Source organism: Molossus molossus, unplaced genomic scaffold (genome assembly GCF_014108415.1).
Source record: "Molossus molossus isolate mMolMol1 unplaced genomic scaffold, mMolMol1.p scaffold_m16_p_20, whole genome shotgun sequence".
NCBI lineage: Eukaryota > Metazoa > Chordata > Mammalia > Chiroptera > Molossidae > Molossus > Molossus molossus.
This window is the reverse complement of record NW_023425356.1, coordinates 35,576,307-35,598,980: the sequence shown is the minus strand read 5'-3', so window position 1 is coordinate 35,598,980 and position 22,674 is coordinate 35,576,307. Positions and strand designations below refer to the sequence as shown.

At 38.6% G+C, this 22,674-nt stretch overlaps 1 protein-coding gene across 2 annotated transcripts in view; it reads right to left on the bottom strand.

Moving 5' to 3' along the window:
- Nucleotides 1-21,064, bottom strand: part of SYT14 (synaptotagmin 14) — a 182,551-nt gene extending 161,487 nt beyond the window's left edge. The window contains exons 1-2 of one of the 2 annotated variants that reach the window (XM_036272796.1): nucleotides 21,044-21,064; nucleotides 7,959-8,006 (exon numbers count right to left, since the gene is read on the bottom strand). In XM_036272796.1, coding sequence (XP_036128689.1) covers nucleotides 7,959-8,006; nucleotides 21,044-21,056 — 61 coding nt within the window. In that variant the 5' untranslated portion in view covers nucleotides 21,057-21,064. The remainder of the gene's footprint in view (nucleotides 1-7,958; nucleotides 8,007-21,043) is intronic. The other variant, XM_036272797.1, reaches the window with a different exon arrangement.
- Between the last annotated feature and the right edge of the window lie 1,610 nt (nucleotides 21,065-22,674).

The following is a 22,674-nucleotide window of genomic DNA, read 5'->3' as shown; positions in this document are numbered from 1 at the left end:
ATCTAAAAGAGACAAACGCACCCAGCTGGTATGACTCAGTTGGTTGGGCATTACCCTGTGCACCAGGAATTCGTGGATTTGATTCCCAGTTGGGGCACATGCCTGAGTTGTGGGCTTGATCCCCAGCGCGGGGGAAGGCGTGTGGGAGGCATTTGATAGATGTTTCTCTCTCACTGTTTCTATCCCCCTTCCTCTCGCTCTAAAAAACAAATCAATAAAAACATATTTTAAAAATAAAAATTTTAAATAATAAAATAAAAAAACCAAACTCATAGAAATAAAATAAAATGGTGGTTGTCAGGGTCTGAGGAGGGTAAAATGGGGAGATGTTAGTCAAAGGGTGCAAATTTCCAGCGATAAGATGAATTAGGTCCAGGAATCTAATGAACAGCATGATGACTATATGTGGAATCTGAGAAACAAAACACAAAACCAAACTCACAGATACAAAGAACATATTGGTGGTTTCCAGAGGTGGGAACAGGGTAGGCTAAATGGGTAAAGGTGGTCAAATGGTACAAACTCCCAGTTATAAAACAATCAAATCCTGGGGATTAATATGCAGCACAGTGACTATAGTTAATAATACTGTATTGTATATTTGAAAGTTACTAAGAGAGTAAATCTTAAAAGTTCTTAGCACAAGAAAAAACTGGAACTAAGTGTGGATGTTAACTAGACTTGTTGTGGTGATCACTTCACAATATATTCATATATTCAATCATAAAGTTGTAAACCTGAAACTAATATTTTAGTCTATGTATATCTCAATTTACAAAGAGACTGATTATAAAGCTACAATAATCAAAACAGTTTGGTATTGGCAAAAGGCAGGCAAACAGATCAACAGTGCAGGACAGTGTACAAAAACAGACCCATAAATAATGTGATCTATGGATTTTCTAAAAAAGTTCAAAGACATTCCAATAGACAAAGAATAGCACCGTTTCAATAAGTAATGCTGAAACAATTGGATACCCACATACACAAAGGTGATCTTTGATCCATATGTCACATCATATATAAAAATTAACTCAAAATCAGTCTTCAAAATACGCCCTTCGGCACCGACCTTCTGTATAGAAAAGAATTAACATGGCAAGCCTAAGACGTATCCTTAGAAAGGCCTACTTGCAAGGTTGGCCCTTGGCTGGCACCTGGGAACAGGGCTCTCAAAGTGCTCCCAGTCAACAATTAACTAATATGGTTCCCTGTGCCAAGACTGTGTAAACCTACGGTTTATACAAAAATAACTAGACACAAATAAAAAGTCCCATTCACAACAAAACAAAATGCAATAAAAATAACAATAAGAAATGTGCATGGCTATAAAATTCTATTTTGTGACATAAAAGAAGACAGAGAAAGCTGCCATGTTTCTGAATGGAAAAATAAATGTATTTAGGAATTTAAGTCAATCCCATTTAGGGGAAGGAAGTATAATATAAATTGTAGGAGGGGATACTTGACGAGACGATTCCAACGTTCAGCTGGAAAAATAAACATAATAACTAGAAAAATTTTAAAACAAACATTAATGTGAGAAAGCCCTTTTCAACCAGATAACAAAAGCCACAGTAATAAAAGCAGTATACTAGTGGTGCCAGAAAAGACGATCAATGAAAAAAAAATTAAATACAGTCACTGACCCACATATGCATAATAATTTAGTAGATGATACAGTGGCATTTTAAATGATCAAGAAAAGAATGAATTATTCAATAACTGGTATTTGTATAGCTGTCTAATCAGTTAAAGATAAACATAAGGCTGGATCCCACCTTCACAATGTAGACTGAAATAAATTCCAAGTGAATTAAAGACTTAAATGTTTAACGATGCCCACATTTTACAGTAATTAGAAATTCACTGAGCTGAACAACCAATTCTTTAGGGAAATCATCTCCAAACCTAAACCATATCACCAGATATAGCGCTTTAACTAGGTGGATATATTTCTTAAAGGTTTGTTTTGGTTATCTAACTTTGGGGGTTGGAAGAAAAAATGAAGCGTATTTCAGTTGATATATAGAAACTGTCCTCTGCAAATATTTTCCCTCCTCTTCAAAATGGTCATAGGCCAGCATTAATAATCAGAAAATTAGACGTGTTGATCCAAAGAACCCAACCAAATATTTTTATATATCAAATTCATTTAAGTAAAATAAGTATTTAAGCCAATATTAACCAGCATATATTCCACACTTCTGCCTGGGTCTTAGTATGAAATAAGTCCATAAAAAAAAAATTCTCCCCTTTCCCCAACCCTGCTTCTAATGGAAAAAAATGTTAGGAGAGAAAAACGAACTAAATTGGTAATGGGAGTATTCTGTAAAATGTCTGGACTCTTACCATTGAAAAGAGCTGTAGGGATAGGTATGTAAGTCATCCATTCTCTCAGGATAGTATCAGGAATCCATCCCTAATACGCTTATCTCAACAATTTTTTTAAAAAATTGGTACATACATCCTAGACATCTCAGCTTCAGATCAGTGAGACATCTATCCTGGGACCACTCCCTTGGACCAAAAATATTCTGGTCCTCTGTCCTAGGACCAATCAATGAACTTCTTTCTCAGTGTCAGTTATTAGAGCATATGATACAGATAAATAATGCATATGGGCTGGAAAATACTGAAACAGGCTTGCACTTTCTGAAGTTGTTCCACAGACATCATTCTGTAAAACACCAGTTTTATACTCACAAAATTCCAGTATCAGGCTTTAGAAAGAGAAATAATGGAGAAGAGAGAAATGGTACTTCTAGACACAGTATTTCAGAGAAAGGCAGGACGTGGTAATGCCGAGGTCTGGCTCTCACAGCGTCTTCATCATGACTTTGCTCTCCATTTTCATGACCAGTCCAGATTCCACACTCCAGTGACCTTCACCACAGAGTCTTCCTCCTGATCTCCTGAACATCAGCCACCCACTCCCCTTCAAATGCTGAGGGTCTGCCTTACTTAAAGTGGATATAAACTTACAGCAGCCTCAATTTGGAATATAAAACTAAAAATAACAAGCACGAGTTAATTCGGTGGGCTCTTTTCCCTCTGGGTGTACATAAACATCTCATTAAGAAGTTCAAAGAAGCTAAAAATGAATCAAAGAAAATATAGCTCCATGATACTCACCTTCTATTAAATTGTAAATGAAAGTTTCATTTTAATTATAGTAGCAAAAGCCCTATTCTTTGTTACCATCAAGGCTCTATACATTTACAACCTAATTGAAAATTCTTGAGCCAGAAAAAAAGTTGAAATTATACTTCAACAAAGCAGCTGCAAAAATACACTGGTCCCTTCAATTCAAGGAAATCTCTTATTAGCACTGTCTAGAAGTCATTGAACTACACCAAAGGGAAATATATCTATCCTAAGAACCAGAAAAGGTGAAAATAGTTTAAATGGGTAGAACTATATTACCACTTTTGATATATTTTTTTAAATCCTCACCTGAGGATATTTTTCTATTGAGTTTCAGATAGAATGGGAAGAAGGGAGGTAGAGAGAGACATCGTTGTGAGAGAGACACATCGATTGGTTGCCTCCCACACAACCCCAACCAGGGCCAGGGATAGAACTGCAACCGAGGTAAGTGCCCTTGACAGGAATCAAACCCAAAACTCTTTGGTCCGTGGGCTGACACTCTAACCATTGAGCAAACCAGCCAGGGCTCACTTCAGATAGTTTTCAAAAATAAATTCAAACTAAACATATGCTGAGAAAAAGAGCACATTATATACAATATACAATTTAGTCAGAACAAAGAAATGAAGCAGAGAAATAGGACAGAATTACAAATTTTGCATAATTTTTAGTATTTTACATTTGAATGCTGATATAACAATAGAAGAGTGATTTTCCTGGATTTGCACAGAAACCGAACATGATATGATGATCTGCTTACACGCCAATATCCAAAAATTAGTGGTCAGAAGTTTTCATACTAGGGGCCACTTCCTTGTTTAGAGTTCAGCAACATGCTTCCTATATACATATCCCATCATTTAAATAAATTATTGAAACATTCTTGAAAGATTCATGTCACCAACTCACTAGTAATTTTCATACATTCAAAATCCTGAATGCCAAACCACTAAAAGAACGAGCACTAGAAACAATCAGAACACACCCTCCAGATTTATACATATAGAATACATCTGGCCCATCTGTGAGGTTCTACAAATATCAAGAGTGTCCCTTGCCCCAGCCGGGTAGTTCAGTTGGTTAGAGCATCATCCAGACATACAAACATTGCAAGTTAGATCCCTGGTCAGGGCACATACACGATTCAACCAATAAATACATAGATAAGTGGAGTAACAGATCAATGTTTCTCTCTCTTTTAAAATCAATAAATAATTTTTTTTTATCCTCACCTGAGGACACTTTTGCATTTATCTTCAGATAGAGTGGGAGGGAGAGAGGGTTGAAGAGAGAGAGAGAGAAACACTGATGTGAGAGACACATTGAGTGATCACCACCCATACGACCACACCTGGGCCGGGGACAAACTGCTACTATGGTATGTGCCCTTAGCGGGAACCGAACTTGAAGTCTCTGGTCCACAGGCCAATGCTCTAACCCCTGAACCAAACTGGCCAGGGCAATAAATAAAATTTTTTATACAAATGGCGAAGAGACATGAAATAATGCTCAACATCACTAATCATCAGAGAGATGCAAATGAAAACAACTGTGAGGTATCACCTCACACCTGCCAGAATGGATGCCATCAACAATTCATCAAACAAGTGCTAGTGAAGGTGTGGAGAACAGGGAACTCTAGTACACTGCTGATGGGAATGATGACTGGTGCAGCCATTATGAAAAACAACATGGAGTTTCCTTAAAAAATTAAAAATGGAACTGCCATTTGACCCAGTGATCCAATTTCTAGGAATATATCCTAAGAAGCCTAAAACACCAAACAGAAAGAATATATGCACCCTTATGTTCATAGCAGCATTATTTACAATAGCTAAGATCTGGAAACAGCCCAATTGCCCATTAGTAGATGAGTGGATAAAAAAGCTGTGGTACAGCCCAGCCAGGGTGGCTCAGTGGCTGAGTGTCAACCCACATACCTAAAGGTCGCCAGTTCGATTCCCGGTCAGAGCACATGCCCAGGTTGTGGGCCCAATCCCCAACTGGGGGCATGCAGGAGGTGGCCAACCAATGTTCTCTCTCATCGATGTTTCTATCTCTCTCTCCCTCTCCCTTCCTCTTTCTTAAAAAAAAAAAAAAGGCTGTGGTACATTTACACAATGGAATACTATGCAGCTGTAAGAAAAAAGAGATCTCTTAACCATTGAGACGACATGGAGGGACCTGGAGAGTATTACGCTAAGCAAAATAAGCCAGTCAGAGAAAGACAAGTACCACATGATCTCATTTATTTGTGGATCATAATGAACAAAATAAGCTATCAACCAAAAGAGATCCAGAATCATGGAAGCAGGGAACAGACTGACAAACCTCAGAGGGATGGAGGTTGGGAGGGGTAGCAAGAGATAACCCAAAGAACTTATATGCATATATGCATAACCAATGGACACAGACAACAGCAGGGAGGTGAAGGAGAGGGTTGGGGGGTGTCGATGGGGGAAAAAGGAGGAACATCTGTAATACATGCAACAATCAACAATAAAGCTAAAATTATTTATATATTTTTTTTTTTGAAGGTAGAACTGACAAAATTTGCCAATAAATAAAATATGAAAACAAGAGAATGAAAGAAATATAGAATGATTCTTAAGTTAGAACTTGAACAAATGAGTACTGTTCTATTTTTTAACTGAGAGGAAGAAGACTGAGGAACGGACAGGCTCACGTGAAGAAATCAAGGTTTGCATTTTAGATATGTTAAGTTGTTATTCTAACAGACATCCAGACAGTAATATCAAGTAAGTAGTTTGAATTGAGAGCAGAGAGCTCAAGGACAGCTCAGAGCTGGATTTATAAATTTGTGTGGCATTTAAAACAACAGAACTAGATAAAATCAAACAGAAGGAAAGGAGAAAAATGAAGCAAACCCAGGACCAAACTCTGTACATTCCAATATGTGGAGGTCTGACAGAGGAGAAAAGCCAACAAAGAAGACAAGGAAGGAGCAGCCAGATAGAAAGAGATTGACTATAATGTCAGAGATGTCACTTTACCAGAATCATTGAGACTAATTACAACTATTCTACTTTATGTAACCTTCATATGTTCTACTCTATGACAGTCCAGCTTAAAATGCAAAAGCTTTAGCACTGATTTTGAAAAGATTCAAATACCTATGGAACGTCCTCTAGAATAGGACACTGTACTGAATGCTAAAGGGATACATAGACACTCGGAAACTTTTCCATGACATGACTACAGTGATAAATTTTTTTTGTAATTTTAATCACAGATTTTAAGTTCTACAGAAAAATGAAAGAAAGTGAAAAGGCTGAACTAACATAGAGAAATCTAGGCAAGGCATGGTCTGAGAACTACCTGGACAGGAATGGAGACAGCAATAAAGAACAGCAAGAAGAGCTACAATGAAAGGCTGTGTCATCCCCCATCCCTATCTACGCTGTTTTTCTCCACTGTGGCTACAAAAGGCCTTTGCACATTTTACCTTCCTCCCTCCTAGCTGGCTTCTCTTCACTCTCTCTTCACCTCACCACAGTTTTGATAGCTCCTGATTCCAACCGATTTGTACAGTGCCTTCTGCTGTCCAAATAAATTGTGTTTTAGAAGCTTTAGTGAGACAGGTAGTAACTATAAAATTATTTAAAACATTTTCATTAATTCTGGATTAACATATTATAAAAGACTAAAAGTGTTTACATAGAGGAAGAAAACAAGGTATAAATTGGCCCCCTTTTTAAACAAGAAGCACAAACCAACAATAGTGTGAAAATCACAACCCTAAATCTGAGGTTTCAGGGAACTGATTTCACTTTTCTCCTTTGTGGTAGCACAGAAGTACACAGATAAACTACACTTCATTACAAAGAGACGAGAATGCTTGTATGTGAACAGCAATTGCAAGCAATGACACAAACTAGTATGATCATGTCCAATTCACCTAAAAAGGATTTTTCTGACACTGAAGAAGCCGAGGCTTTCAGACCTGTTGAAGACGCACTGGAAATACGCTGACATTCCCCTGGCCTGCCAATCATACTCATGTGTACATACACTGACACCGCTCCTTAGGGTGCGGCATTAGGGAGAGGAGTGCAGCTAGTTGGCCAGACTCAGGAGGGCCAAGTAAGTTTTCAAGAAAGATGTGAGAAAAAGAAAGTCCCTCAAGATTAAAAAGAGAACACAGTAAATTTATGAGGATTTCCTCTGCTGACCTCCCCAGGTATATCTTTTCTTTTCTTCACACCATTTCACAGATTTGTGAGTATTTATGAGTGTGGAGACTCCCAAGTTTCTCCTGACCTTGCCTCCCACCTAATAACTGAATGACCTTTCCTGGGGCACCCTGCTGAACCACCCAGTTGCAGGTGGCTCCTTCTAAGGAAGCACAGACAGTTGTAGGTGTCAAAAGATGTTGTGGTCTTTGGATATGTTCCCGATTTGAATTTCAACAACTCCTCACATCTCTCTGATGGGGTACAGTAATAGAACGGAAGTCAGTGGGAGGTCTGCATGCACTCAGATCCAGATTCTGAAAGGGAACAAAAATAAAACCCTCCATTCTTTGCCTCTTCACCATGTCCAATAACCAATATGCTAGAAACCAGGCTTTCACAGCCCATCAAAACTAAATACAAAGTAATAACATTCAGTAACCACATAAACAACGGCACTTTATGGATGCTTACAGCTATAGTACAAATAACAAACATTAATATTTATTAAATTTTATACTTTGAGTCCAAATTATCTGCCATAAAATTAAAATTTATCTTACACTATAAACTGTTCATTTTGTATTTAAATATCCATGCAGAGCACTGACCTACCTTTTCTAATACAGATAAGTTCATGTACTCCACAGGTTCTTTCTCCACCTTGAAAAAAAATTGTTAGAAGTTAAAAACAGAAAATAACCTGACTTTGACTGTTACAAACAAACAATCAGCTTCTAGAAATTCACTCAGGGAAAGAGTTTGCTAATTCTTCTCTTTGAACTTCCCTATATAAATATGATAACCTGATACTGAGAGTTTTCCTGAAGCCGAAAGTCAAGATCTTATAAAGTCTTGGAATGAAGAGGCTTCCTTCAAGTATTTATTTTAAATGGCAAGCTCCCAAGAGCAGAAGCCTATCACCGTTTCCACAGCACCTCTTCACCTCGTCTAGAAGGAAGCACCGCACTGCAAAGGAGGATCCACTTCTGTGTCTGAGCCTTAATACGTACCGGGTGAGTTATTACAGAAGGGTCAACCCTTAAAAGCACTATTTATCCTTGATCACACACACTCACTGCACAAAATGAAACATGATCCCCTCCCCACTCTCCAGCCACCCACTCTTATAAATCTATAATAACAACACAAAGTTTGTAAAGAAACAGTAGGATAAAAACTAAAAAATTTAACCCAAAACTTATTTCGTCATAATTATGATCTAAAATTACTTTATCATAAGAGTAATATTATTACCTACCATAGAAATAGTATTTCCTTCACTCTGAAACATAGTGCCATTACTTTAATGAATGTAAGCTAAACAAAATTTTGTAGTGTCCTATATATTCATGACCTTATAATTATGCTGTAAATTATGTTTAAACTTTGCATAGTATAAATGTTAAATAACTGAATTACCTTAGCTCATTATAAAGCTCATTATGAACAGTTAAGTTACAAGAAATAGATACATAGCAAGAAGATGGGAAATAAAAACCATGATTGTCCACTAAAAAAAAAAGTAGGTCATCCAGAAAGCAAGCTAAAAAATGAGAAAACAGTATTTCTATCACCAAAGTAGGTTAGATCTACATTCTAACTTGGTTGTAACAATGCCAGCTTCTTTATTACCAACACTACAGACTAATCACAGGTTATCAGGAATAGAGTCAGCAAGAAAAAGCACCTAATTTAGCTATGATTATAAAAGAATTACTATTCAGCAAACCTTAGTGAGACCTTATTAACTGATTATAACCAGTGAGCAACCAATAATCACTTGTTGAAGGGCTACAATGAACCACACCTATACAGCACATATCTTTAAAATGGAGAAGACACTAGTCAAATGACTGGAAGGAGAATATTTACCAAATCATTAGAAACAAGCTTCAAGAAACTTAGAAGAATCATGTACTAACAATAATATAACTATTATGTATATTGATGCCATCACTGATATTTGTGTAGGCTTAGAAATATTTCTTATATAGTCATTAAGGTCTGTGAGTTAGGTACTCAATTCATGTAACAAGGCTGCACTTTCTAAAGCCTATAATTAAAACTAGACTTGCCCCCATATTTAATATAAATTGGTTAGGTTTCACTATACACATCTAATCTTAAATGTAACTACATGTTTTTTATAAGGCTTAGTGTTAGCAGTAACAATAAAAACCATTATATTCTAAGATTTTTCTCCATACTGCACAATGTCAATAAAAATTAACTCCCACTTTTAAAAGTATTCAAGTTACCTATAGCAAATGAAAGAATTGCATAAATAAAAAGCTAAGTCAATAATTAGTATATTTTAGAGTCGATTGAGATGATAACTGTCTCATCTGCCAAAGTATGCGCAAAAATCACACAACTAGAAAGAGCAAGTAAGAGTGTGCTCTATGATTCTGGATATATGCTCTGAAAATTCTAACAAGTGAGATTTCACTGACGTACATGTGGGACTCAAGAGCAGTCACTATTATGATGAAATGGAAAGGAGTATTAAAGATAAACACCAGACAATAAAGTAAAATTGGGGGGAGGGAGAAACCTTACTTTTAAAAGTAAAAAAAACAAAACACACAAACAACCCTCAAAGTGTTAAATAAATTTCTTTATAATACACTCAAATCAATACTCCCTTTATCCTCAATCCTTCCTAAGACCAGAAAGAGTAAAGAAGAAAAAAAATGCATTTGTGTGTGTTTGGAAGTCAAAGGCTACAAGTTTAATGCCTTTAAAAAAAAAAAAATCTCTGAAAGTAGATCTGGAAAGTTTCCAAGAAAAATGTTCACTTTCTAAAAAGAACAAAACAAAAACGCAAGTCATACCCTGACTTATGGTAATCCAAAAAGTGCTTCTCTGATTTTAAGAGTATAATACACAAGGGGAATAACTATTGATTTTTTTTTATTTCAGCTTTATTGAGGTATAACTGCCACATAATATTGTAAGATACTTAAAGTGTACATTGTGGTAATTTGATACACTTATAATCAAATATGTATATCCAATATATAGAGGAATTGTTATTTTTACTGAAATATATTTGACATACAACATTATGTAAGTTTAAGATGTACAACCTGTTGATTTGATACATTTGCAACTGCAATATGATTACCATCTTAGCATTAGATAATACCTCTATCATGTCCCATAATTACCATTTTTCTTGTAGAAACAATTAAGATCTAGTCTCTTAGCATCTCTGAAGTTTATAATACAATATTATTATCTATAATCACTATACAATACATTAATCTCCAGGACTTATTTATCTGTTGGTTGCAAGTTCATATCCTTAAACAACAGCTCCCCAATTTCCGCACCCCCAAGCCTCTGATAACCATTGTTTTTATGAGTTAGACTTTTTTAGATTCCACATATAAGTGATATCATACAGTATTTGTCTGTATCTGTCTTACTTATCTCACTTAGCATAATGCCCTCAAGGTCCATCCATATTACTGCAAATAGAAGAATTTCCTTCTTTCCCATGTCTAATATTCCACTGCATGCCTATATATACCACATCTTCTTTATCCATTCATCTATTGAGACACTTGGGTTGTTTCCATATCTTAGCTATTGGGAATAAGATTGAAATAAATGTGGGAGTGCATGTATCTCTTCAATACACTGTTTTCATTACTTTAGAGACATTATACCTAGGAGAGAGATTCCTGGATCTTAACAGTAGTTCTGTTTTCAAGATCTTGAGGAACCTCCAAAAATCAAGAAGTGGCTAGAGCACTTTGAGAGAATGATTACTTAATCAGTCGATCTCTTTAGAAAGATATGAATCTTCCACTAAAATAAATAATCATCCCCAAAATGAACTCCTGTATAATTTTTCACACATCAAATTTACTTCAAAGACACAACATTAATGAAGAATTGGAGACCATATTAGAATAACAGAATATAAGACCCTTGAACTCAGAAACAAAGTTGTCCAGCTCATTACAGACAAACAAACCAAGGCACTAAAAGTTAAGTAAAGTTGCCCAGGGTCACTAGTTAACTGTCATAAAAAATAATTACAATACTAGGTTTAACAGAGTGAGAAAATAAAAATTGATTTTTCTTCATTTTTATAAAAAATAAAAATTATGCAGTTGTTTTCTAAACCATTAAGGTAACTTAAATAAAGGTAAATTTCTCAAAACTTATTAGGGATAATAGTAGCAATGCTCTTGAAATAATCATCTCAGCAACATGAACATGAGATGAGAAATAGTTAGAAAATGATAAGCTTAGTCACAGTTACCATTGTTTCCTTCAGGCAAACCCATGCAGGAGCATAAGGTAAACTGGCAAAATCCTCTACAACTGGCATGAGTATATGGTGTAAGAGGAAATGGAAATAGATGTGTGTGGGTGCACACACATGTGCAGTGAATGTGTGTATGTGTGTGCTTGTATCTGAACACGCACATACATACTTGAGACAGTGCCTGGGAACTGGGAATTTTTTAAGGGGGGAGGAGCTTACTATAAAGTATGTTCTTTACTACATGTCTATGGAAAGAAAGTATGTGGTGATGTTGGAGTCCCATAAAAATATACCCAGAGATACAAAAGTGGAATTAAACTCAAAGACTGAGTTCCTTCAAACTGGGTCTAGGAGTCCTTTTTAAAACTGATTTTATTTTTCTACCATGTTTATTTTTACCATTAGCTAAATAACTACAATGTACAGGATCTATTCATTTCTTCTCAAACTCTGCAACCATCCCATCTGAAGTTCTGTCTCCAAAACACATGCATTAATGTAGTCACGGCCTTTATACTGATGCCCAGCTGGCACTCATAAGCTGTTATAGCTCATTCTTAAGTACCGTATATAACAAGCATGAAACTTTAAATATTTCCTATTAATATTGCCAACTCCCCTCAACCAGTCAATAATCACTAGACACTTTTTAGTTTTGTCCCTAATTAAGTCAAGAAATAACACCAACTTCAGTCCCTAACTGAAAACATGGTGTGGTAGAAAGATTATGGTTTCTTCCATTTCAAAGTCAGCATCACCTAGTATTATCTTTGTAAACCTTATGCCTGTTAATCTTTGGAGTAAGGAAAAAAGTAAAAATAACTGAAGCCATTTGTAAAGTAGTAATAATAACCACCCAGAATAGAACATCGTTTTTATCTTGTACACCAATTCTGTAAAAGTTGCTGCTAGAGTGGGGGTAAGAGGGCAACGTTGAGAATGATTCTGAAGCCAAGTCCACAACTGGTAGGGGGGAAAAAACTTTAACAAAACTGATGTCTGCCACAGTCCGGAGAGGGAGAAGTAGTGCCATGCATGGTGAGCACCCGAAATATGTTAAGTCCTCATAAGTAGAATATAAAATTCAGAGAAAACCTAGATTTACCCTGGAAACAGAGGAGATTCTGTATGCTTTCTTCTCTTCCACAGTATAAATTAAACTTCAAACACCTTCTTGTGTAAATATTCCAAAGTAAATATTAATCTTCTCATACTTCTTGGTTTTTTTAGATTTTTTTCTTAAAAAACAAATAAACAAACAAACAAAAAAGCCCTTCAAGTTTCCAGCTCTCTGAGAATTATCCTCCCAAATTGTAATTCCTTCACTTCTTTGTTGTTACTAAGCAATTACTATAGAGTTAAAAGTCTGATTTCGTCTTTTCTATATTTACTTTTACAAACTCATTTAATCTGTAATATTCCTATCCAAAAACAGCCTAAATTTTGAGACACATACTCACCACCCCTTCAGCATCACATAAAATAACCAACTATATCTCTTTTCAAAACAATATCTTGGAGCACTTTATAATTTTCAAAACATACTAAATATTATTTGGGATCCATAAGTATCTCTTTTGATCCATATATGTTCCTATGAATTTATTTGATAATTTTTTATGAGGTGTACATTTTATTGTATATAAATAAATGTATTGTTCATAAATGTAATCAATTTTTCCTACCTTTGAGCCACTTTTTAAGTCAGTATTTTAATTATGTTTTTTACTTTTAGAAGCTCATTAAAATAATGCCATAACCCTGAATAATATATGCTCACAAAAAGGTGTTCTACTTAATTTTCTACTTAACTGAGTACATATTTTTGTTTTAACTACTGCACCAGGTCATTTTTTAAAACTACTAATATTCATTATTGCATAGTAAGTTCATCCTGAAGATAATTTATCATTAAAATCCTCTATCTCTTGATGACTCACAATATTACTTTGAATGCCAATTCTGATACAGCCCTAAAATGTGAAAATAAGAAACTGTTTTTTATATATATACATATATATATAATGTACTCAACATATGGTTTTTGAATTGTTATAATGGAATTTTATACATTATCTACATTGACTGCATTCATTGCCCAGATATTTGACCAAAACTCTGCAATTCAGTAACTTCTTTCTGCTTATCCTAGTCTGCTTTCTGAAACAATAAATTTAAAGTTCATAATTAATAAATTAAAAGTACACAGAAATTTCCAAGTTTGTATTTCCAGGCAGTAGTTAGATATTTTGGCTGTCCCATCGCAATCCACAATGTTTATTTAGCTTGGGACATTCAGAATGTCCTAAACTAAAGTTGTCATCCCAGCCACCAAATCAGCCTCCACACCTCCACACCTCCACACTCCCTACTCCATACAAATTTACCATCTCAGTGGCATTTTAAAATAACCAGACATCTGAGTATCTGAGTTACAAATCTGGAAATGAATCCAGATTGATTTTATATATATATATTTATCCTCACCTGAGGACATTTTTCCACTTTTTGTTCAGATAGAGTGGGAAGGAGAGAGAGAGAAACATCGACGTGAAAGAGACACATCGAGTGGCTGCCACCCGCACGACCCAACCAGGGCCTGGGACAAACTGCAACCAAGGTACGTGCCCTTAGCGGGAACCGAACCCGGGTCTCTCTGGACCGCAGGCTGACGCTCTAACCACTGAGCCAAACCGGCCAGGGCGAATCCAGATTGATTATAATTATGATATAACTCACCCCTCACATCTTGTTGATCACTAAGTTCTGCCAATTCTACATCTCAAATTAACTTATGATGCTTACTACTTGTACTTCAATTTATTCCCTCTCTCATTAAGAGACTTGTATTAGTTTCCTAGCTTGTCTTCTTAGTGTCGGTCTCAAAGTTCCTTCCCATCTATTTTCTAAACTACTGCTAGTTATCTTTGTAAAATGCAAATACGCATTATTTAAAACCTCAGGATAAAGTTGGTCTTTAATGCTCTGGCCTATGTATGCTCTTTTTCATCCAGCCCACATTCTCTGTCTCTTCCATAAAAATATCAGAAGACCCCTTTCCTAAAATGTTTTGCTGAAGTAAAATACTCATCTTTACTGTTAGCTTGATATATTCTAACTTTAACTATTTAACCTTTCTGGGTAGCATTTTTTTAAATTGTAAAGGAATGCCCTAGCCGGTTTGCACAGTGGCTAGAACATCAGCCCACAGACCAAAGAGTTGCAGGTTCAATTCCGGTCAAGGGCATCTATGTACCTTGCTTGCGGATCGTCCCTGGCCCTGGTTGGGGTTGTGCAGGAGGCAACCAGTTGATGTGTTCCTCTCACATCGATGTTTCTCTCTCTCCCTTCCTCCCTCCCACTCTATCTGAGGATAAACGGAAAAATATCCTCAGGTGAGGATTAAAAAAATGAAATAAAATAATAAATAAATAAAATTGTAAAGGAAGTCTGGCTGGTATAATTCAGTGGATTAAGCATTGTCTCATGTACCAAGAGGTCACTGGTTCAATTCCTGACCAGGGCATATGCCAGGGTTTTGGGCTTGATCCCCAGTAGGGGGCGTATAGGAGGCAGCTGATCTATGATTCTCTCTCACATCAATGTTTCTCTCTCTCTCTCCCCCTTTCTCTCTCTCTAAAAATCAATAAAGAAAATAAAACTGTAAAAGAATTAGAGAGATTATGTGTGTATGTATGTATGTATAAGATACATTATTCATAATGTACCTTATAGTTAACCATACACTTTTACATATATTTTTTAAATCATTAGTACAGTTCTGAGGTTCCCTTGAAGATTCGTTGTGGTTCTAAGTTAATTTCCAAGGAAGAACTTGGACTTCCAAAAGATATTTGAAATACTGAATTAAAAAACCACACCATACAAACATGTTATATTATTAGTCTTGAGGGAAAATACCACACTTCCTTTTTGCTTTCCATGTTACTATTAGGGAGATATTATATTACACTGTAATAGGGGACAATATAATTAGAGAGTCAACACCTGTGCACAGTCTGTGGCAGAGTGAGGCAATTTTCGGAACAGTTTATTTTGGGAGGATTTACAATTCAATCAATGATGTTCCTACAACGAATACTTGGACTTTGGGCAACAATAAATTTCTAATGTTCCACAAAGATTTAAGACATGTTTGGATATTAGATTTGTTCAGAGACCTCTGCAAGTACTTTCTAGTAATATACAATTTATTTAACGTTTCTCTTCTAATTCACAGAACAAAATTAGAAAAATGTACAGAACACTAGAGAAATAACTGGATTTCACTTTTTGTTGTTTTAGGTGGTACTGGAATGCAACAGTATATTCCAGGGTGGAAAGCAGAGACTGACTTATATAATCTGTTGAGTAATACTATTTGCATTATTGCTTTCTTTAAGTCAAATACAATGTTTGTACATAGCATGTGTGTAGTAGTATAGTAGACTGTCTTCATGGATTCAATTTCCATTTAGCTGACTTCATTCTTTCTGCCACAAATCCTAGCCAGTTACTACCTAACATGAAAATGCCCCTATAGGATTGGACAAACTACTATAAATAAAACACTACAAGCTTTTATTGTAATGGTTATATGTAAAATGATTATATGCATATTTTATATATGCAGTAAAATCTTAATTGAAACCTAACAAATTGGCCCTGGCCAGTTTGGCTCAGTGGTTAGAGCGTCAGCCTGCGGTCAGGAGAGACCCGGGTTCGGTTCCCGCTAAGGGCACGTACTTCGGTTGCAGTTTGTCCCCGGCCCTGGTTGGTCGTGCAGGTGGCAGCCACTCGATGTGTCCCTTCACGTCGATGTTTCTCTCTCTCTCTCTCTCCCTTCCTCTCTCTCCCTCCCACTCTATCTGTGCAAAAAATGGAAAAATATCCTCGGGTGAGGATAAAAAAAAAAAAAGAAACCTAACAAATTGGAACCATTGATTTACCTTTTTTTTTAATCCTCACCTGAGGGCATTTTTGCATTTATCTTCAGATAGAGCAGAAGAGAGAGAGGGAGGAAGAAGGAGAGAGAAACATCAACTTGAGAGAGACACATCTAGTAGTTGCCACCCACACAACCCCAACCGGGGCCGGAGACAAACTGCAACCAAGGTACGTGCCCTTAGTGGGAACGGAACCTGGAGCTCTCTGGACCATGGGTCGACACTCTAACCACTGAGCAAAACCAGCCAGGGCAATGATTTACCATTTTTTAGAAAGAGAAAATAGTGACAACACAGCAATCTGTTATTAGGAATTGATTTAAAAACAAACTTCTAGGATCTCTTTCACACACACACACACACACACACTATATTCAGATACAGTAAAAAAATCTAAGTAGTACAAAAACAAATAAGACGTTATCCTCTAGGAATTTACAGTCAAAGAATAAAAATTTATAAACAAGTGATTCGAAAAGTATTAAATGCATGCAATTACAGCAGTGTGTATAAAGTAGAATGAGAATAGGGTTGGGAATGAAAACACAAAGAATATTAGGTGAGCCCTGGCCAGTTTGGCTCAGCGGTTAGAGCATCAGCCCGCGGTCCAGAGAGACCCGGGTTTGGTGTCCGCTAAGGGCACGTACCTCAGTTGCAGTTTGTCCCCGACCCTGGTTGGGGTTGCCTGGGTGGCAACCACTTGATGTGTCTCTCTCACATCGGTGTTTCTCTCTTTCTTCCTCCCTCTCTCCCTCTCGCTCTATCTGAAGATTAATGCAAAAGTGTCCTCAGGTGAGGATTGAAAAAAAATAAAAATAAAAAATAAACGAGAAACAACCGTACCTGATTATTTGGTCAGGGGCACTGACCTCTTTTCCCTTAGATTGTCAAATTTTAAAAAAAGACAACAACCAACACAACAATAGCCATCCGATGTAAATGCCCCATCATGAACTATAAGTATATAGGTCATATAACAGAGTTTCATCTTCCTGATCATATCACATGATAGGTTGTATCTGATTGGTCAATTCTTGGTACCAGAAATCCTTAAATACAACTATAGGCACCTGATTTTTTTTAAAAGTCACTTTGCCTAGCCAGCATGGCTCAGTGGTTGAGTGTCCACCCATGCACCAAGAGGTCGCTGGTTCAATTCCCAGTCAGGGCATGTGCCCAGATTGTAGGCCAAATCCCCAGTGGGGGGGCATGCAGGAGGCAGCCAACTGATGTTCTCTCTCATCGATGTTTCTCTCTCTTTCTCCTTCTCCTTTCCTCTATTTCTAAAATCAATATAGAAAAAAAATTTAAAAAGTCACTTTGAGGCAAAAAAGGTAGATACAGTATTTAGTATTAGTAGTAGTATTTTGCAAATCAGTCAAAATTACACCTATTTCTTTGTCAGATCGGCAAAAATAATTTTTTTGGTGTGCTGCAAAATTTTAGTAATTAGTTTATGTGTGACATTAGATGAAAACCGCTGAGCTAGGCTAAACTAATGATTCCCAATTTGATATAACCAGACATTTAGGGTAACAATATGGATCTGTAAACTACTCTTAATATTTCAAAATGCCTTTTAAAACTTGTACCTTTACATATGATAGGACAATTCTTCACTTCTTACTAAAATATTTTAGCTCAGAGTGGTAACACCATTTTCTTATTATATTTGTCTAAAGTACCTGATTAGTAGTTACTTACCTGTCTGATTGAGCAAAGAAAATGAATGATTACTTGGTATTGTAAAATGAAAATTTTACATAGAGGAGGAAATAAAAGTGACCCTTGGTACTTAAAAGTCTACATTCATGGCTAAAATGTTGGGCCAAAGCTAATAAGAGTATGCCTAACAGAAATAAATGATCTGTTTTTCAATTCAAAACACTGGTTAGCTAGGCAAGGGATTAAAGATACATGACTGAAAAGGAGTCCAGGTGAAAGAGATTCCTTATGTGGTTTAGGCTGACTGCAACTTCACCCTAAGCCCACAAGCTATTCCAAAAAGGCTATTCCAATATTAAGCTACTTGAATAGTATGCACAGGTCAGGGAGTGGTATAAGTTTTAATGTACACTATTCAATATACATCTGGAATAGAATATCATATTCCAAATTTTGAAACATACAACTACAGACCATCCAGAGTAAGAATTTGATATTCTGTCTAGAAAAGAAAATGCTTAAGAGTTGTATTCAAATGAGAGATGTCATGCACATGAGAACAGTGAACTTGTAATTTATTGCTCCAGAAAGCAGAACTAGAATGAATATATAGATAAACATTACTGAATGGCAGATTTTTGGTCAAATCCAAAGACTTTATGAGCTGTAAGAATTACAGTTCCACACTGCACTGGCCAGTGTGGCTCCATGATTAGAGGGTCAGCCTGTACACTGAAGGGTCATGGGTTTGATTCCTGGTCAAGGGCATGTACCTGGGTTGCAGGTTGGATCCCCAGTCAATGTGTGTGTGTGTCTCTCTCCCCCTTCTTCCCTCCCCTTCCACTTTCTCTAAAAATCCATGGAAAAAATATCCTCGGGTGAGGATTGACAAAAAAAATTAATAGTTCCACACTGACACATACTGTTCAATGTTCATCGGCATATGAATTCAATAAACTCAACATCATTGAATGTTTTATACAAAAGAAGAATGACCCATCTCTTAGCGTTCACATTGTAATTGCATTGTTACAATTATCTGTCTCCCCCACTAGAACATATGCTTCTTGAAGTCAGGAACGTGGTCTTATTCATCTTTATAGGCCCCCAGTGTCTAGCACAGAACACTGAGTACAACTAGTGCTCAATAAGTCTACTGAATTAGGAGAATTAAGTGACTGAATGTTTTATTTATTTATTTATTTAGTTAGTTAGTTAGTTAAGCCTCACCCGAGGATATTTTTCCATTAATTTTTAGAGTGGAAGGGAGGGAGGAGGAGACAGAGAGAGAAACATCAATGTGAGAGACACACATCGATTGGTTGCCTCCAGCAGGACCATGACCCCAACCAGGACTGGGGATGAAAACTGCAACCTAGGTATATGCCCTTGACCAGGAATTGAACCCATGACCCTTTAGTCATGACCCTTCAGTCCGCAGGCTGACACACCGCTGAGCCAAACTGATCAAGACTAGCTTCTTGATTTTTAACCTCTAGTAAAAAATATAGTGAGAAAAAAAGGTTGAAATTGCTGGTCTGGAAAACAAGAACATCAAGGATTACAGGTAAATCATTTCCGATGCTCCTCATTTTAGCTAAAGTAGATATTTAAAACTGTCTGACTGTCCAGCTAATCTCTTCAGTGAGTAAGACAAATGTAAACACACAGCTAAAGCAATTTTGGAGTCCAAAGATCTGACAAAAAGGAGCCCCCAAAATGTACACTACTAGTGACTAATCAGCAAGATGAAAAGTGCTTTGAAAAGTTTTACTTAAAGGGATTACATAAAATTTAGGTTAATAACGATACAGTATAGGTACCCTGCACATCTGTACAGATGAACACACACACACACACACAGAAATTTACAAACTCCTTTCATTGTTTGAGTTCATCTAAGAGACAGGAGCTGGAAATGCTGCAGTCTTTCACCTAAGTATCCCAGACGTGTGATACTAATTTTCACAATATCCTCATTAAAAACAAGCAAAATGTAGACACTTCATTCCAGTTACATGCTTTTGAAACAAGAGAAAAATACGCCTTAATGCCAACTACCTTATCTAGGAACTTAATTTACTAAGCTCCGTTTTGAAAATGAGTACTGTTGGCACTAGGACACTTAATGGGCTGAAATATACACAGGACTCTAAGGGTGTGTATCTGCTGTAAAGATGTGTCTACCCCTCTTTCGTAGAGAGGAAAAAAAGCAGTTTAGAGTGTTAGGAAAACAACACTTGCGGAGGAAATGAACCTCGCTGCAAATTCCCTGGCCCGCGCCCACAGAAGGGGGTGGACGAAGAGCGCAGGCAGCCCAGCGCCGGCCCCGGGGCAAGGACTGAGGCGAGCGAGGGCTGGGACGACGAAACTGGACCCCCAGCTCAGCGGGAAGGCGGGTACTGCGGGAGGACGGTTTGCTGGAGCGAGGTCGATGGACAGGGGTGCCCCCCGCGGCCGGAGCTCCCCAGCCGGTCCCGCGGGGTCGGCAACACCACACCGGAGCGCCGCCAGGAGGAAGCGGCGGCCCCGGCACTGGACCCGTCAGCCGGACCGCTCCCCCCCGCTCCGGGCCACGGGCCGAGGCCGACGGACCCGCGAGGGCCGAGCGCGAACGAGAGTCTGGCGGACCCGCGGCGCCGCTCCGCCCACCCGCCTCCTGGGACGCGGTCGGGACCCCGGCGCCTCCTCAGCCCGCCCCCCGCCCTCAGGAGACGGCCCCACCCGCGCCGCGGCCTCCGGGGCGCCCCCGAGCCGCCCTGCCGGAGCGTCCCCCTGCCTCCCCGCGGTCGGCCTCCACTTACCTTCAATCGCCATGATGTGCTCGCCGTGGACCGCACCAACTGGGTCGCGGGTGCGCGGGCGGGCGTGAGGGCGGAGGACGCGCGAGGCCGCCAGCGGGAGGGGCGGGACCGGCCCCGCGGTCGCCGGGCTGCGGGACCGGGATGGGAGCCGCGGGCGGGGCGGCGGGGCGGGGCGGAGGAGGGGCCCCGAGCGCCGCGGGCGCCGGCCGCCGAAGAAATGGAACCTTCCTGGGCCGCCGCCGCACGTGACGCCGCCCCGCCCCCACCCCCACCCCGCCGCCCCCACAGCTCCTCGCGCCGTGATTCAAAACAGGTGCCCAGTCCGGAGAGCCCCGGCATCCGCACCTGAGACCGACCGAGCCGCACTGAGCATGTGCGGGCAGCGCGACCCGCTCAGCCCCTGGCTTCCCTGGGCCTGGACCACCGAGGGGGGCCGCTACTCTGGTGCGTGCAGCCTCCAAAGTCAGGAGGGGAGTGGGTGAGGATGCGGTCAGCACCATGGACAGCTCTCCAAGGGAGCTGGCGGGGCTCAAGGATTCCCGCCCAGGGACTCTCAAATTCTGTAACCTGAAGGTCTGTTGTGTTATTTTGCTTTGCCTGAATCTGCCAAATACTCGCCTCGGATCTCTGCTGTGGGGCGGAGAGACAGCTAGTTGGCAAACAGCAAACCGGAGAGGGATCCTGAGGACAGCAGCTTCTCTCTCCCTCTGCCTCCCTCTCGTCTTTCTCCTCCTCCACACACTTCACCCCTTTGCCTCGCTCCTGATTCAGCTTGTCACCACCCTGAGCCTGGTTTTCCCCTTGCACATACAGAGTTGGCATAATAAACACTCATGTAAGGTCATACAAAAGTAGGGCTCAGACAAACGTTTTGACAAAGGGCCCGAAAAGCATGTCACATGCCTGTTTTTAAACTTCAAAAACCTGTGAGCATTGTGAACAATTACAGGCCAAGCCTGAACACGGCAACAATTGGCCCCTTAATTTTTACCTGAGATACTTGAACCACAACCACCTATCCCACTCTCAACCTCATTTGGTACGCGAGGACCTACACAATCAACAGCATAAACAGCATTGAGGAATAGGGAGTTAGTGATCCTTCCTTGCGAAGAAAATTGCTTTATTGAGGAGTAACACAAAGGCAATATTTTGCACTTCTGCAAGTGAGCTTGGACTGTAAATCTAGAGCAGAAACTTTCATTGCTTTTATACAATTTCTCCCTCTGTCACCGTTTATGTTCAATTGACATTCATTCTTTATCATTGTCATTAGTTCAGTAAATATTTATTGAATTAGGCATTGTGCCAAAAGCTGGCTATAAGCAAGAGTTGTCATTGAAGGATCAAATGAAATACCATTCTACTAAAAACTATTAAAATGTCTATATTTTAGGTAAGCTCTGTGTGTGTGTGTGTCTGTGTGTGTGCCATTGGTATCTGTGAGATTCAAGTAAAATATATATATATAGTGCCAAAGCTATTTTCTCCCGGCAACCTCCTTTAAAAACAGTCTTGAACTCCGGGCATTGGTTTGAACTTGAAACCACAGTTCCAGGTTGTGGTTTCTGGCTGGCTCTGAGTAATCCAATTCAACCTTTTTAAAAAGTTTTATATTGAAACCCAGAAAA